This window comes from Rhynchophorus ferrugineus, unplaced genomic scaffold, assembly GCF_030347505.1.
Source record: "Rhynchophorus ferrugineus isolate W39M unplaced genomic scaffold, kcgeb_rfMv2 rfM5, whole genome shotgun sequence".
Lineage (NCBI taxonomy): Eukaryota > Metazoa > Arthropoda > Insecta > Coleoptera > Curculionidae > Rhynchophorus > Rhynchophorus ferrugineus.
The window spans coordinates 6402790-6422153 of NW_027472584.1; the positions used below are offsets into that span (position 1 = coordinate 6402790).

The 19364-nt window shown below is 27.3% G+C and overlaps 1 protein-coding gene across 1 annotated transcript in view; it reads right to left on the bottom strand.

The window, feature by feature from the left end:
- Positions 1–4711: 4711 nt before the first annotated feature.
- The window catches only part of LOC143197617 (zwei Ig domain protein zig-8), a 653866-nt gene continuing 639213 nt past the window's right edge, over positions 4712–19364 (bottom strand). Inside the window, exon 5 of the mRNA XM_076406184.1 lies at positions 4712–5069. Within this exon, the coding sequence (XP_076262299.1) occupies positions 4793–5069 (277 nt within the window). The 3' untranslated portion in view covers positions 4712–4792. The remainder of the gene's footprint in view (positions 5070–19364) is intronic.

The following is a 19364-nucleotide window of genomic DNA, read 5'->3' on the forward strand; positions in this document are numbered from 1 at the left end:
ATGTTTTGTTCGAAATGAATGATCAAGAACTAATGCTAATTAATCTTTGGTTTAGATATGTGGACGATACTTTTGTCATCATAGAATAGGCCATCAGTTAATTCTGTGTTAATTTAAATTAATTCTCAACAATCAAGCATCTTATTCACCATGAAAGCTGAGAGAAGCAAAAAATTTCGAGATTCTTTTTGACGAAAGGGCAATGGACAACTAAGATACCAGGTCTACAGGAAACCATCACATTACCTATGCAAAAAAATAACCCTTCTGAATTTACAGGACCTTTGATCATTGCCCTGAAGAATATGGAAAACTTAGCTCACGGGATATGGATAAAAACTGACATAATATAAAAATTTCCAAAAAATCCCAGATACTACAGAATGAGAAACAGAAGAAGACATAGGAAGATGTTCCAAACTAGAAAGATACTAGAAAAAATTAGAAGAAACTAGATGACATGGATGATGCTGAAAGTTTAAAATAATTTAATTAAAATAATTTTGTTTATAATTTTAGTTTGTTTAAATTAAAATAAGATGGCTATATTTGTAAATATAAACCTGCTTATGTGGAAAACTTCATTTATATATAATGAGATAGTAACAATTGTCAATTTAGAGACCCGGCCAGAAATTATATAGTGGTAAATAATTTAGAGGGTTTTAAACAAGACAATAAAATCTTAGATTAGGTTAGGCTTATCCTTGAGGAAAAACATTTACAGCTTTGTCATGGTCATGGTCTTCCTTTTGTTTTAATTTAATTAAAATTAGTCTAAAATACATTGTTGTGTAACATGGGCTATTTTATGTTCAAACTAGCAGTTAGGATCTTAGTAAAACAAGTATTAATCTTAACTTAACTGTTGTAATATACAAGATGTTATGTATTAAGTAATATTTTTATAATAGTAAGCATGTAATAAATGCTATTAATATTTATATTTATTTAGGCGATTGTTTAAATCTAAAATAAGATAATTATGAATTATTTTAGTCAGTATCTTGATCTATAACATTTCTTCTTTATATTTGGCGATAAAAAAATATTTAGCATTCATTGATTTGGAAAAAACATTTGACAGTGTAAGAAGTTATATAATATAGGTTATATTAGAGCAAAGAGGTGTAAGTGATAACATTGTAATAATAATTCAAGAAATATACAAGAAAAATACCAATGCCGTCATAGCAGACAACATGAAATCAAAAAAGTTAAAAAAAACCCATCTAGATTTAGATAAGGTGGAAGTTTAAGTCCAACCCTGTTGATAATAGTAATGGTTGAAATAATAAAGAAATAGGAAACATATTTTATATTCTTATATAAGATATAAGGATACAGAAAAATATACATGTTGGTAATAACTTTTACAAATGACGGAATAATTAAACTTAGGCCAGAACATTTCAAGCAGATGGATTGTGACACTAAGATAATACAGAATGATGATTGGAAAAATGAGAAAGTGGTGATGGAAGAGTTAGAAGTAATAAATATACAAATTGAAAGTGTAAAAATAGAGCAAGTAAATTCATTTAAATATCTAGGTATAGAAATCGAAAGTAATTGAATCAGAATTGGAAAAGTCATTAATTTGTACTTCGCTAGAAGTAACAAATTCAGAAAGGACATATAGTTGGTTAAAAAAATATTGGATAAAATAAAATAATACAACAAAACTAAAGAATTTACGAAATAAATATAGTGATGAAATAATCATTTACCGGATTCCTTTTTTCAGGATATACCAAGTTCTCTAGTGGCAACTGTTCCCCATTTATAGCTTACATTAAGCTTTAAAGGATTTCAGGTATTGACTCGGTTAAACTTCGGTTTCGTTTAAACTGTGTTAAAAAAAAGCCTAGAATAGTTTTCGTTTCTCTTACTGATGCAATGCCCATTTGAAGTTTAGCCTTTGTGTATTGGTTCTTTTTGGTGCAACACAGCAAAGTTCTGATAATTAAAGAGTCATTATGTCTTTTATCTTATATAAAACAATATATAAAATGGTGGGAATTGTTATGTTTTCTAAATTTATTGGAATATTAAACTTATATTAATTTCATAGTAACAATATTTTCGTATTAACTTCTTGTAGAACAATTTCGTGGTTTATGATTAAAATGACACACATATCTTTGTAATTTATAGTATCTAATAATTCTCGAAGATGTTCGAAAACTTTTCCAGTCTAATTAATATTAATAATGCAGCACAAATTAAAGTGTAAAATCAAGTTTTACGTTAGAAAATTGTAAAATAAGCTTCGGGAACTTGTATGGAAACTTGCACCTTGTGAAATCAGATACCCATCTAGCGACAAACTTGTTAAATATCTCATGAACTTAGTTTATACTATATCCTCGAATATCGCAGGGATCCGAAACTTTGTCATATTACATATTTTTGTTGAGAATTTATCCCACAAACCTTCCAAACTGTCGAAAAAATCCGCGAGGGCATAAGTAAAAATACAAAAACCTTCTAAATGGATGATGTTTATTTTAGTTTAAGTATATTTGTTTTGTATGGCATTTATTGTATGCTTTCCTATATTCGATAATGTTGATTACTGGAAAATATGTATATATATATATATATATATCATTAGTATAAAAATTAAGAAAAAAGACAAATTCTATTACACCGAATCATATAAATAAATAATTAACTATAAATTTGACGCAATTATTAACGTTGTAATTGTAATTGGATATACTAACAAAAACAACATTCGTACACCATATACCCTCACATCTGTGTTAGTTTTCGGCAATTGACAGGTTATTGTTAATTATGACAAGTTTTACACTTACTAAGCAAAATTTACAATTTCTATTTTGGATTCAATATACTTGAGACCAAATATAAATAAAATAATAAAAACATTTAAACTAACTTAATTTTTTTGTAAGAATTTATATAACTTAAATTTAATAATTATCTCAAACCTATAGTTTATTTATTATTTGTATGATTCGATGTAATGGAATTTGTCTTTTTCTTCCAAAGAAAACAGGTGTTTTTCAGGCACGTATTTTATGATCTTATGCCAATGCGAGAAAAAGAATCAGTTGCACATAACAGCAAAAACATAATTCTTATTGACCAGTGTAATTATATATGAATTCGAATTAAGGGGAGATGTATTCATATTTGAAGATCATGACCAATATTCATACTTTGAGCAAAATGAGCTCTAAATTTTAAACTACAACATTAAGAAGCATTTATATATATTACCATTACTGAGCATTATTTAAATGTAATTGCTTTAATTTGTTTGTTGTTTGAGGGTGTGAGTGGGACAATATTTAAGATTAAAATGAGCTCGAATGGGGAGCTCAGAAAATAGCATTTTGCTTTTCGCTACCACAAATTAGAAGCCAATAAATATTTATTGTCAATGACAGTTTAAAATGGAGGGATGTTGAGTATTATCATGCAATAAAATAATTTGTCACAGTGTTATTTTAAGATTACGAATAATTCGAGTATATTTTTTGAAGATATATATAATACACATTTATTATTAATGTATCTTAAAAAACACTAATTGTTTAAAAGGTAGTAAAAGCTGGTATGTACATCTAACGATTAAGACAAAGACGTTATTGCTTATACCTCTACAAGACTTAGAACTATAAGCACAGTCTGTCCTTAATGCATCTAACATTATTTATTATTAATGCTCACAAGATGTGCATGGAAATCTATAATAACATATTAAGTTTTGCAGGGTTTCTTATAGACTAAACACTGATAAATATTACCTTAACACTGTCTGATTTTAATGTTATATTATCTTACTATGATTACCTCCTTAATTAATATTGGTTCAATCATAAGTAATCATCAAGTGCTTCTCATTTTATTTAATATATAAGAATTACATTCTAAGACATAAAAACATCATTTACTATATACACGTCAAATTTCTCATTACCATTAAAGAAATGTTGCATAAATATAATCGTTCAGATCAAGAAGAGTTTATCGATTTTCTTTTTTTTGCCAAAGCATACTTAAAATATTTATATCACATACATTTCGCTTTCATTCAAGTAAATTTGAAAAATTTACACCCCATCATATGTAAAAAGTCTTTTACGTTACATTCCAAAATAAACAGAGATAAACGAATAGTTTTATATATTATCCAGCTCGTATTTCTTGGTTTGTTTTTTAAGTTTGTTACATGAAATTAATCATTTTGTACCCTGTATCAACAACAATTTTTATTATTGACTTAATCATTGTAAGTCATAATTAATTTTTTCATTATAAGAGATATATTAACAACATGTATTTTTTCAATTCAATTAAAAACCATGTTGTTTAATATTTCACTCATGTTAAAACATCATGATGGGCGATGTATCTTCATGGTAAACTGGAAAATAACAAACCAAGATATACATCGAAATAGTGCATTTCCCAAGTGAGTGTCATATTTCCACATAAGAAGTTATAATATCCCCTAATAATTATTTGAAAAGAAAAAATTATCATAAATTCGCTTGTTATCTACCATTTAAAAAAAAGCTCGATAAATTATGGTTAGAATATATTTTTTAGAGATGTTAATTCTTTAGGCCGGTTGTATTAGCATTAACTGATTTTAACTGTTCTCAGTCTTTTCAGCAATTAATTCTGTGTTAAAAGGGAAAAAATTAAGTTAGCAATTTTATCATAAATACCGGTCTAAAGTTTTTTATTTTTTGAATTTGAGTCACTTGCCTTTATACGAGCAATCATCATTGTTTTATAATGGAAATGGGAAGATTCACCTGACCAATACGAAGCATAGTAGTAATATCAGTAGAGCGAGATCCATGGTCAGGCATATGGAGATGCTATGTTGCATAGCTGCTGGTATTTCGCCTTGGAGCACGTGGACTAGGACACTGGCAGCGTCGGAAGAGCTTGGTGAACAGGTGTAGTTTCCACTATCTTCGGGAGTAGCACGAGAAATCAATAAACGACTTGTTCGGGTCTGTTTTTCGGTTACCACGTTGATGCCACCACGTTGAGAATAATTGATCACGTTCCCTCCTCGATACCTGGAACAAAAATACAAATATTTTATTATCCATCAATTAAAATTATAATTACAGCACTTTATTTGTTAAAAACAAATTGGAATATAATGAATTAGGTGCAACACTGCTGTTTGGTTGTTCTGTTGTTGAACTAATTACTATGTTATTTTGTCTGCAGAATCCGAAAATAATAATAGAGTAGCAGGCAAGACAAAACTTAAAAATTATAAATTAAAAATGGTGTAATAATACATAATGGAAATACTTATGCTTCATTACCTGTTGCTCATTCAGTCCATATTCAATTCATATTTCAGACAAAACTCATCATTGTTTTATGCTTCTTGATAAACAACATTTATTTATAAAGATTATATGTTTTATATGTTGATGGAACAGTGGGACAAAGATTATTGACACAAAACACAAAACGAAGGGCTTGATGATGGTAAATTGATGTTCTATTCTAACTTCAAAGTAGATTTGTATATGATTTAAAGAAGTTTTTGAGCAATGTAAAAGTCATAACTATACATTTTTGGTAGTTATTATAATAAACGAATTTAAAACCTTTGGTTGTTTGATAAGTCCTAAAATCCAATTTTTGTACAACCATTTTAACTTTTTTCATGAAAACTTAATATGAGTGAAGAGCAAGGGATGGAGAAATGAAACTATAGACGATGAAATTATCATGTTGATGATGGGTAATGACTCTTGGGTGCTTGATAGAAAACAAGAAAAAACATTATATCGGAGAAAAAGCTATGCAAGAAACTTTACAGAGAACGAGAAAAGAAAATATTAAAAATAAGCACCTAATATTTGCGTTTTATAAATTTAACATTATTCTGAGTAAAAAATGGAAAATTAATGATTTTTAAATATCGGGTTTTTCTTTTTTTGATATATAATTGACAGAATTGTGGGTAATTAATAAGAACTAACCAATTGACCAAGTAAGGTTTTAGCATCCAAACACTTATGTTTTAGGTAAATTGGTTTAAAAAGTTTTTTTGTTGGCTGTGTAACTAATGAAATATATTTGTACTTACTTAACGTATAGTATTTAATTATGTGGTCATTAGTTTTATATTAATTATTGGTTGTTTTTTTATGTCATTGAACAACAGAGAAATCAATTTAGAATCCAAATGATAAATTGTTATTAAATTGTTTAATTAAAATAATTAAATTTATTTTAATTTTAACATTTTTATAAAGCAATTCGAAATTTTATTCGAAAATTGAGTATAGCATCCATTATGACTAAATAATCATATTTATAATAGTGTTAAACAGGATATGCATATCATTATTTGTTTTTCTATCGAGAAGCATTTTTCGATGAATTAAATAGATTGGAGATTAATCAAATTGGAGAGATAATAATGCACAAGAGGTACATCAGTTAAAAGGTCACTGTTTGCTGATCATCAGTGACTAATTTTAGAATGATTGGGTCTCGTACTTCTTTCAATAATAATATATCTATTTTTATGGCATAAATTGGAAGTCCAACAGCTTTTGAAGAAAAAGCCTAGGGAAGAGCAGGGTTAAAAGTTTGCAGGGTAAGTTGTTGCGATTGACATAACTCTCTGATAAAAAGAGATAAATACATAAAAATTGAAGTTGAACATAGTCAGGATCAGTGATTTATATATGTTTATAATATATCATAAAATTTGTTTTTTAAAGAGATGTGTTATTGGTGCTAGATATTCTGCCATTAGAATAATTTTCACCAAATTATCTCTAACGGTATACAATAAACAATAAAAAACAATGAGAATCGCCGATGAAAAATAAATCTGGATGAACCAGAGCTATCAAGGATGCCTTAGCATATACTGGTGTTATGTAAAAATTACTTGGAAAATCGACTGAAGCAATACCCTTTTTCTTAAGGCAACACCAAACAATATAGGGAGCAAGAGACGTCTTAGAATGCCCGATGTGATAAGTTCAGACATTCTGAGAAACAAGCACTAGCAGAAGAGCAAAAGTAAGCATCTACAATGAAGAAGTAATAAGAAATAAAGGAAAAGGTTAGAACAAGTTTGTTCGATGGCTCGCAGGGCTAAAATTAGATTTTTATTAATTGTAAAATAAAATAATGATGAAATAAAATTTATAGATGCTGCCATGAAAGAATCTTATAACTGCTGAATGAAAAAAATCGATTATATTCACTACAACCATAAACCTAATGCATCCAACCTTATAAAATTATTATTAAAAAGTTTAATATCACCGATAATCAAATGGAATGAACTGGATTTCCCTTTAAGTAGTGTTGTTTTTAATGTTTCGTTGAAAACATAATTTTACTAGATCTGATTTAATTAAATAAGACGTATTACGGAGAGTTTATAATATTTTTGTATCACGCTATCAATTTGTTTTCTAAATTACTTCATAACTCACTGCTCTGGCATATATTTATACGAATATCAATTTTACCGGAATATTTAATCAATATATAAGTCATTTGATGGTTGACATTTGATTTTTTGTGAGTTTATATTTAAATAATAATAAAAAAAAAATAATATTAATACATTTTATTTTCAGAATATTTTTAAAATTTATTTATTTATGAAGAGGAAATGCGTTTGATTCGTTTTATTCCTAAACTAACTTAAACTAATAGATTTGTATGCAGTCTATGCAGATTTATGGTTCAAATTTCACGTTCAGAGTTCTGAAATTTGTCAAAATTGAGGATTAGAACTTCAATCATGGAGCATGACCTTATTTTGCACTCATATAATTCTGATTTGCAAACGAAGGATTTGATTATCATTATTTCATTAATATATTATTTTATAGATTAAGCTAAATAATACTTTTCATTTTTTTTATTTGCCATTGCGTTTTTTGCTTTTTATTTCTTGTTGTAAACTTTTACGAGAAATATAATTTTATCTAATTTTTAAAAAATCTTAAATCTAATACATTGATCCTCTTTTAATCTATACTATGTACAATTCAAAATTTAAAAAATATCATCCCAATCCCTGTATCCCTGAAACGTATAAATGTGTAGTACTGTTGTATCCCAAGAAAATGTATAGTGCAATTTTCAGCAAACTTGTCTTTTTCTTGTGTTATTTATGTTGAAGTATTTTATGGGATTTTATCGTATTTTTAAGTGTTTGATCTAATTATTATTAGTTTTTTACTGAATTTTAGGTAGGCAGAATTCTTTCATCTGTGCCATGTATAAGATAACTAAAAAAACATTTATTTTCTAGAAATATTGTTATTCTGCTTCTTTTTTCCTTTTATTTTTTTTTTGTAAAACGGATGTTTGTTTTTTCTAAATTCTATTCGCAAGATAAATCAATCTTCATTAGTAAATTCCTTTTTCATTCATATGTCAATTCATATATATATATATATATATATATATATATATATATATATATATATATTTATATATATGTTTTATTGCGACATCCTTAACAGAGCAAAACGTGAAAAGTCGATATAAAGCTCATTGGAATGCATAAAACGTAGCTTGCTTCTTACATTTAACTTGTCTTTTCTTTGATTAGCATTAACTTTGGCGTCTACTAAATTACAACTCTTCGAAAGAGATTTACCAGGAGTATATAATCAACTAGATATTGTATACAGAATAGGAAGCTAAATAATGCATTTTTATGAGGAACAATATAGTATATAATATAGAAATAAAGCTTAATTGAGTATAAAAATAATACTTATTGTATAAAATGTGCATATTGTTTTGAGCCACGTCAACTTTCTGGATTTTTAGTGACTGGACCTACAGCTTAACGTGGGCTCCGAACCACGGTCCTCGGCATTAAGCCTACCGACTGGCGAGTGACCAACTTTAGAAATCATTCCAGAAGACAGCAGGATTCGAACCCGCGGCTATCGAAACAGTAGGAGGACCGTAATGTCGCCCTTACCACTACGCCACCAAGCCGCCTTATTGTATAGAAATTCGAATCGAATATGATAAAGTGATTCATTTCGATTTAGTGAATTATTTATAACATTTTCTCAGACTACTTAATATTAACAAAATCAATTAGTTATTGTTTAACGTTTAATTGATATTGTTTAACTTTATTTATTATTTAAAGCTGAGTCTCCCCTTGCCATATTTAGATAAATCAGGCTGTAATTCTATTCTGTCAATATACAGCAATTTTACTTCTTATCTACAGCTATTTTTATACTGGGATGTAATTTTATGCATCAAAGGTATATACTGATTTGTTTTGTCATCTTATGTGATAATTTTCATTCAGATGCAGAAACAACAACATATTTTAGATGATTTTTGTTAGCAACACAGCGCAAATAGTATCCTTATGCTCAAATCTTCTGAGTATGTTATTGTCATACTCACTATTAACCTTAGAACAATGATAGGCACACATTTTCTTTAGCACAATCCCGAAATATAAAAGACAACAAAAAGTACCCTTTCCTCGATTAAATTAATTTAAAGTTTTGTGAGTTATTCCTCTGTTTGTTATATACTTTATATATACGAAAATAGAACTATATAAAATAGAGCTCAAAATAAGATATTATATATTATATCCTATATTACATTATATAAAATAAAATATTATATATTATAAGTATATTATATATATTTTTGTGGAATTTTGAATGAAAATAAAAAACAATAACGATAAAGATGACGTTAAATTTATGATGGATATTTCATCTATAATAAAACGTTTAATTGTTACTAGGAGCGTATACCGAAATTTGGAAAATGAGCATGGCAAATAACCACGATATTCATTTACAAGAGTGGTATTTATGTTAGAGTTTCTAAACCGTTCAGCTCTTCATGCTTGGCGGCTTTTATGGCACTAAAATATCTTGTTCGACTATTTAGGTTCACTGAAAAATAATAGTCGTTTTGTTTCACTCACAGACATGATCAATAATTTGGATGATTTCAACTTTCAGAGTTATTAGCATCATTATTTAGACTTCATGGAACACAACTGTAATAAACATAAGTGCAATATAGTATAATTGATAACGATATGACAAGTATGTATGGACATATCTCGAAAATATAAATATTAAAGTGTAATAGACGTTAACTTATATTATAATTAGGATTAGAATGATTAGAATCTTTATTTAAAAAAAATTTTAGATATTATTGCTCTTCGCTAGATATCACTTTTAGGATATTTTAGCTAAAGGACTAATACTACGTCAGACGGAGCAATATCTGGGGAATATGGCGGATGTAATAGAACTTTTGAATATTTTGAAATAATTTTAGACTTACCTTGATACTGTATTCGTTTTTTTTTTCAATGCAAAGGTTAAACACATCAATTGAAATAGTAATAACTAATTATGGTTTCATTTAGTTTTAGCAGATCCATAGATCCTATCAAACACATAGACTGTGTGTTTAGGTGTTCGGATACTCTTAATAAGATAACTGTTGAATGAATCTTTATTAAGGGATTTAAGGTGTTAACTCAATTAAACTTCGGTCTTGTTTAAATTGTGTTAAAAAGAGGCCTAGAGTAGTTTTCGTTTTTCTCACTGATGCAATGTCCATTTCAAATTTAGATTTCGTGTATTGGTTCTTTTTGGTGCATCACAACAACGTTATGATAATTAAAAGAGTCACTATGCCTTTTTTATTATATAAAACAATATATAAAATGGCGTTAATTGTTGTTTTTTAAATTTGAGATTTATTAGAATATTAAACTTATATTATAATTTCATAGTAACAATATTTTCGTATTTACTTCTTGTACAACAATTTCGTGGTTTATGATTAAAATGACACACATATCTTTGTAATTTATAGTATCTAATAATTCTCGAAGATGTTCGAAAAATTTTCCAGTCTAATTAATATTAATAATGCAGCACAAATTAAAGTGTAAAATCAAGTTTTATGTTAGAAAATTGTAAAATAAGCTTCGGGAACTTGTATGGAAACTTGCACCTTGTGAAATCAGATACCCATCTAGCGACAAACTTGTTAAATATCTCATGAACTTAGTTTGTGCTATATCCTCGAATATCGCAGGGATACGGAACTTTGTTATATTACATATTTTTGTTGAGAATTTACCCTACAAACATTCCAAACTGTCGAAAAAATCCGCTAGGGCAATAGGTAAAAATATAAAAACCTTTTAGTTGAATGATATTTATTTTATTTGTAAGTATATTTGTTTTTTATTACATTCATGGTATGCTTTCCTATATTCGATAATGTTAATTACGGGAAAAATAAATAATTATTAATTAAATTATTTCTAAGCAGAAATTAGATATTTTTTGCCATTATATATTTTCAGCATCTCTTGTAGTATAAATATTAAGAAAAAAGTCGTATTTGTGTTTGTGTTATTACATCGAATCATATAAATAAGTAATAAACTATAAATTTTACACAATTATTAACGATATATGATAACAGGTATTGTAATTAGATATACTAACAAAAATAACACTAGTACACGATATACCATCATATCTGTGTATTGACAGATATGTAAAGACATATCTCGAAATTATAAATATTAAAGTGTAATAGACGTTAAAATATATTATTATTAGGATTATATTGATTAGAATTATTAAAATTTTTTAAATAAGAAACAATAATTTATTTTAAAACATATTAAAAGTATTGCTCTCCCCTATATATCACTTTTCGGACATTTCAGCTAAAGGTCGAATACTCTGTCAGACGGGACAATATCTGGGGAATATGGCTGGTGGAGTGGGAATTACTATTTGAGAATTACATTTTGAAATAGTTTAGGCTTGTTTTGATACTGTGTTCATTTTTTCTTCAATCGAAAGTTCAAACGCATCAGTTGAAGCCGGTAGTAATAACTAATTATGGTTTCATTTGGTTTCAGCAGATCATAGATCCTACCAAACACATAGACAGTGTGTTAAGATATTTGGATACCGTACCGATAAGGTAAGTCTTGAATGAATCTTCATAAATAAATTCCTACACATTTTTACTCGTTTTCAAAAATTTTAAAGTAACAGCTCCAATAGGCTATTTCTTATCGATTTAGTGCTACCAGATTATTTTAATGTTATTAAGTTATCAGTTTGAGGTGAATACTAAGTAGGATTTTAGTTTTTTAAAATTTAAAATAAATCATACATATATATTAGGCTATTATCAGTAAGAGTGTTGATATAAATATTGTTAGGTTTATTGTTACTGATGACATTTGACTGCCAACTTAATTAAATTTCTACAATAATGAAAGATACCTTAATTTTTTTCGGATTACATAAAGAAATCTCAATCGCTATAGAAATAATTAATGGAGATTTATTTTTGTAACGGCATATAATTATCAAGATCACTGGTTGAATTTGAAAGTTCAAATAATAAAAAACTACAATAATGGATTAGCTAAATAAAGAATGTGCTAAATGCAGATACTAATAAGTGTCCTTTGGAATTTAAAGAAAAAATGAGAATAGAATTATTTAATAAAAAACACGAAAAGAAAAAAAATTGCTCACGTAGATTTATTAACATCTGTCAAAGTTTGGATAAGGTTTGGCATGAAGAACTCGCATTCTTTGAAGGACTTTGACACTAAGTAATTCACAAAAGTGTCATCAATTAAATAAATTAATGCAGATGTCCAACAAAACAGTGTATTGGGGGCAATTCTTCACCTACTCTACAGATGTGATTTAACACCACGGCTACATTTGTTGATGACGCTGCGATATATATGTTCAATAACGGGACTCATACTTAGATTTTATGTATTTAATAATAAATAATTAAATAAAAATAAAAAAGTTAAAGTGTTGGAATCACTGCATATAGGTATATTGGATATTATAATTTTTAACATTAGAAAATTATTTTAATATTACCTAAATATAATAATGTTATGGTTATTTAGAACTTAAGATGTTAATAATTTTCTTAATTAGTATACTGTTATGCAATGGTAACGTGGTCTATGTCTTGATATAAATAAATTATTAGTGGAATTTACATTGATATGGAAATTCAAATTTGGAATATAATGGAACGAGGAAACAGCTGTAAATAATTTAATACAAGTTAGAAGCTTCAAGCTCAAATTTTATACCATCCACAAGGACGGGGTTAAAATTATGACGAACAATTTGGCTATAATAAAGTAGTTTTAATTAATATTAACAACGTATACCTACGTTTCGAAAATAAGCACTGCAAATAACCGCCATATACATTTACTAGAGTAATATTTAAGCAGGTACTTCTAGAACATTGAACCTATACTAGATATGTTTAATAATACTAAAACATCTTGTCTATGGTTGTTTCATTTAATATCGGAAAGTATAACGGAAACCGTTTATTCTTTTCGTACAGGTTTATATCAACCATTTAAATCTTGAATTTTAAATATACTATATAACATAAAAAAAAGATAATTTAGCTTCAAATTAGGTGATTATATTTGAGCTTACTGAATGTATATTCATTTTTAATTTGTTCATCAATCGTCAAACATACTTCATAAAAACTCTATTGCTGTTTTGTTCGACGTTTGTTTCGAGATGAAAAATCAGTATTAACTCAGATACAGTAACTGTGCTTACATCTTTTAGATGATCTTGGTTGGTAATACAGTCAGCAAGAAGTAGTGTGTTTGTGTTGAGTGTCAACTTTGGAATAGTAGTATAAATGAAAGAAAAGTTAACACTATCTTTAGTTAATCCCGAAATATAAAAGATACATTCATTGAAATTTTTAGTTAGTTATATTATATTGCTAGACTATCTATTATTAACTATTGGACATATTCTTGTATAATTTAAAATGATTTCTGAGAATACTATGTTATTTATGTTAATACTATGAACAAATGAATAAATGTTTTCGAAATTTTACAACAATCAAAGTCATTTCATTTGTTGCAACCAGTACTAAGTAATCAGTAACTTTAAAGTTTTTTGTCCTTTTTTATTTCGAGCTCAAAAACACATTTCTTTACCAAATATGCCATTGTTGATGACAAATCATGTCGATCATGAACTAAAAATCTCTTTTTTATAATATTAATTTTTATCTTGAAGAATTTCTCTTTTGGAAGCAATTTGTTAAATGTCGTTACTTAATTTCTACGTTTATGACTGTATATCATATTGTCTATTAAGTCTATTGCAGAATTTTTGAATTGAGTGTTGAGGTGAAAATCGTTAATATCAAAATAATATTCTGGATATATCTTAGTACTAATGTAAAGTTTACCATCTAGGGCATTATTTTGTTATCAAAACATGGTATCAGAATATAATGTCACAGTGACTGAGGAAGAAAAAACGAGTTAACTTTTGCTCTTGTTATCATTTCAAACCATAAAATAATCAACTGTGCCAATCAACAAAAGGCAAATTGTTCAATATCAAAATGTTTCATCAACCAATCGTTCCAAATTAATATATTTTATTATAGCATATTCCTCACACTCATTATAGTTATTAACTTTAAATAATTAACTGAAACTAAGTAACGGTTGTTTATTTCTGTGCGAATACTTCAATATTCCTGAAGAAGTTCATTCCACTTTAAAAGTATTACTTTGCGTTAACAATCCAAGAGTAAATACAAATATTTTTGTGACGAGATCCTTCCTAAATTTTTGAAATTAATTATACTACATAGGAAGTTAAGCTTAGACCCGCATTTCCCCAGAACAATTAGCGCGATTATAATGTAAACATCAAAAACTGAATAATTACACTAAATTTCTAAAGGTTAACGTGAAGGTAAGAGAAAATGTTTTCCTAAAAGGGACGCGTTCGGAGGAAGTTTCCGAAACTTTTTCTTCTAGGCGATTCGAACTTTGAAATTACATCGTTTGTTTTAAAAATTCTTCGTCGTTCATGTCAATTGGTGTAAAAGTTTTAAGCATTTTTGTCTGTAAACTTAATATCTATTGTAACAAGTTACTTTTATGAATTTTCTTATATCTAGGAAACCAATTCATTATAATATTTAATATAGAATTCGGTTAGCTCGATTCGTCATATTAGAGAGATATTGTAAAACTTTATGTAAAGAAAATATTATGAATTTAAGAATAAATTTTATCAGAGCATTCTGCGAGTCGTATATTTTATACAAACTTATTTAGTACAAATATAAAAAGTAATAAACATTGTTAATTAAATAATTCAATATAATATTTGATATTATTTTGATTTAGGTTATATTAGAGAGGTACCGTACTGTAAAGTTTTATGTAAAATATATTAATTTAAAGCTCCAAATTATTAACGAAGAAAATAATAAACCTAATTATATTTTAACATTATGTAATCAATATTTCATCAGAGTAACTTCTATTTGCTTGTTGTTAATGAGTTATGGTATAAACTCTCTTGCCAATATGTTAAAATAAACTTTAGTTACAGTTTTCATAATATACTAACTATAATATATTTTAATGATATTCCCTGTTATTATTTGAAGTTTATTTTAATGCAAGTTGGCTTTCATTCTTCGCCATTAAGGCTGCATGCATTATCGTAATTTGTATTATCGCTATTCATAAAATTTAACGACTATTTTACAATTATGTGCTATCAACTGATATCATTTCTATTAAATCAAAACGCAAATAATGTTGAGATAATAGCTACAACCAAGAATATTATATATTATATTTATTAACTGGTTTATATGTTTACTGATTCTTATTAATAATAAAGGTTTTATGTGTAAAATGACATTTTCATTTAAATATGAATGCAATCGCTGGGAACTATTTATTCTTATTTTTCTGATAATATTTCTTTGGTGGGTTCTCAGTAGATTTTTGTAAAAGATGTAAAAGATATGTAAAAGTGATTATCGATGAGATTAATGTCTGGTAAATGCAGCGGGAATAAACGGTTGTGTGTTCAAACATTATTGTCTTACTGTTCCATTTTTATTCTGTGTTTGTTTATATAACATAACGACCACTTTTTCAATTCTTCGTTTAAACGAGATAATTGTTGTTTATAAATCTTCTAATCTTTAAAACGTCGAAACTAATTCCTCACACTTTTTTTAATGTAATATGGTACGTAATAATAAAGCTTTGACATGCATATTGCTATAGAATTTAAGAATATATTTATGGTATCCGATGTGATATACATATGAGGGTAGATCGATATGAAAAATATTTATGTATATTTATTGCCTACTACTATTCCAGAAATTGAATTCAACAATTGCTTTAAAGTCTGGAAATAATGTTGCTATTAAAGTGAGTGAAATAAACTTGGGAAAATAAATAACCTTTTTTAATTCTATTTCGAAATTTTGAATCATCAGCCATGTACTGCAATCTCAAATTGATTTTCCTTGAAGACCTGGAAGGTAATGCGTTGTCATTCAGTTATAGACGGTATATACAAAATATCAGCGTCAGATTGATCTCCAGTGGGAAATATTTTTTAAAATGTTTTAAATAAGTATGTTCTTAAGATGATGACATTTTATGAATAAGAACCTAATTTTTTTGAGAATATATAGTTATTTTGCAGTATGAGGGTCCATTCGGTCAATGAGGAATTCGTTCAGCTTTTTTTGAACAATATTTCAACAGAATTATGGATCAGATTCAATGCAAATATAGCATTTGAAATACTTCAAGCTTGTAGAGAGTCAGATAATTTCTAAGTCTCGGAAGAAATTTGATGAAGCCTTTATAAAGAAACAAGATATTTATAGCACCATCCTTCAAATTTTCTACGAACTTATTATATTGTAATTGTAAAGAGATGTTGTCAATTCAATTCAATTCATAATATTGTAAATGGTTATTAATGATTACATAAAATGTTCGATTAAATAAAATAATAAATTTTATTGAGATCGTTTGTTATATAAAAGCATATTTTTTAGTTGTTATATCTGTAGAGCCTCATAATGCGAATTTAAACAACAAACTTATTAATGCCAACAAAAGGCGGCTTTCCCAGCCTTGAAATATATTCCCTCACTACCCAAAGCTAGTGTAGGCTGGAATATAATAGTTAATCTTCCACTTCCATGGGTGAAATCAGATAACTGATAATAAACGTTCCTCCTTAAATGTACACAGATAATTTGCTCCTAAATATAACGGTTTTCAACAATAGGAGTGTTAAAATAAGTGGAGTATTGATGATATATTCAATACAATATCGCAAAATACTAGAATATAAAAATATATTTTACATAGGAATAGAAGAAAAGTAGCACAGTTCCTATTGATCTGCGTGGTGGGAAAAGAAAAATATCTTTTTAAAATGGTCTTATTTTCTCCTGATTTTAGATGAAAAAAAAGTCGGCCATTCTTTCCGATTTCGTTTTTTTCCTCTGTTTTCTTGTAACCTCATTTTCCGACATAAAAATTCAGCGAGGAAATTGACAAAGCCTAAAACGCCTGATTTGTGTAATATTAAAGAGTAATTTGGTAGATACTAAATTGTGAAAATCGATAAGAAAGCCTTATACAGTTTTTTTTTCATATCTGCTTTTAACAGCTTTTCACATTTCCGAGCAAAAATTTTATTAAAAAGTTATTTCTTTTTACAACTTAACTTGGACGCTTTATGAAATGTAACGATAGTATAAAATTTAAATGTTACAAAGTTCATAAATAAAGGTTTATCCAAATTAAGAGTCATAACTTTGAACAGATGGCGCCATAAAACGGTTTGAAACTTAGTCTTAATTTCTGTTAGACTTCTTTGAACCCCATACAGGGCACGAAATGAAGGAAAAAATAGATGGAAAGAGTCCCTTTGTGTATTTTAATTATGTTGCACAAAATTAAACGTTCTATAAGTATTATAACGACTGTAAATTAATTTTAAGTATTTTCTTTTTCTATTACATTTTAGAAATTTGTGTTCATTATTATTTTTAAAAATATAGTCCATAGTTAGCAACTATTTTAGTAAGAATTTTCTTAACAATTTATTGATATCATGCATTCAATGTACCTAAAGTTCGTTGATAAATCTAAAACTTTTTAATTTTTGTAAATTGATGGTGTACTAACTGCTGATGGTAAAATTAAAATAAAATTTATTATAATTACCAAAATTAAAATCTAAGTTACAAGAATTCAATCTCAATGGACTGGTGGAAAAAATAATGATGTTCTTTCACGATCATCTTCACTGCTGTAATATTTTCGGTATTAACAAAGACTAAACTTTAGCAATGCTTCTTTTTTTTTGTATAAGTGAGATATATAATCTTTACATTTTTTAATTTTATGATATCATATTAAATCATTATCCAAATTTTTTGCCATGACAACTACATTTTCTCAGTGATTGACGAATGTTTAAGACTCACTGAGTGTTCTATCCAGAATTTCATAAAATAAATTGTCATGGATATATAGAAGATACCATAAATATATAAACAACCCGATCTGATACCTGTATAGCAATACATTTGTAATTGAGCTGTTGCTACCATTTCTTCATATCTCTATCACTTTTCATACATTTTTGCTGATATTGCTCTTTAAAGGTCAAGTTTATTACTAATAAAACTGTTTCTATTTTAAAATTTATTCTAAATTTAATAATTACCATGTTTGCTTTGCACTGTTACGTTATGATCAGTAATGGAGGAAATAAGTTAAGGAGTATTTAGTTGATATTTAAATTATCAGAAATATCTTTAATCTTTTAAGGCTTGTGGATCCTCCAGCAAAACATCTTATAGCTTCTTCATATACTAGTTCCTGAGGTTGCTGGCCTACCGTTGTGATAAGAGATAGTAAAATTTCTTATATAAAACTAGTTTTTCTAAATAGTTATTTTAAAAATATTTTTTGAATTGTTTTATATGTTTTTAAAATGGCCACAAAACAATGCCACTGAAGTGGTATTTTGAGTTTAGAGAATAAGAGAAGTTTGATAAAGCTAATTCAGGCGAATAGGGTAATTGAGGAATGGCATGAGTTGAGCGAAAAACTGAATGCTTGATAGAAGAGGCATTGTTATGATGAGTATACACATATAATACTCAAATAATATTTTTCGAATTTTTGTAATTTAATGCACCTAACTGGTAACTAAAATACAGTTCGAAATAATCAGATTCTTTTCAACAGCTTATGGGTCAGTATTTAAAATACATTTTAACTAAGCTAAGGTGATTTTAATATAAACGTCCCTGCTTTTTGTGTAAATAAAAGTATAAGAATATTCTACACGTACTAGCGCCTGCTTGAAAACTGAATATCTGAAAGAGTTCAGAATTTAATTTAATAGAAAACCGCTCGTGTGTGC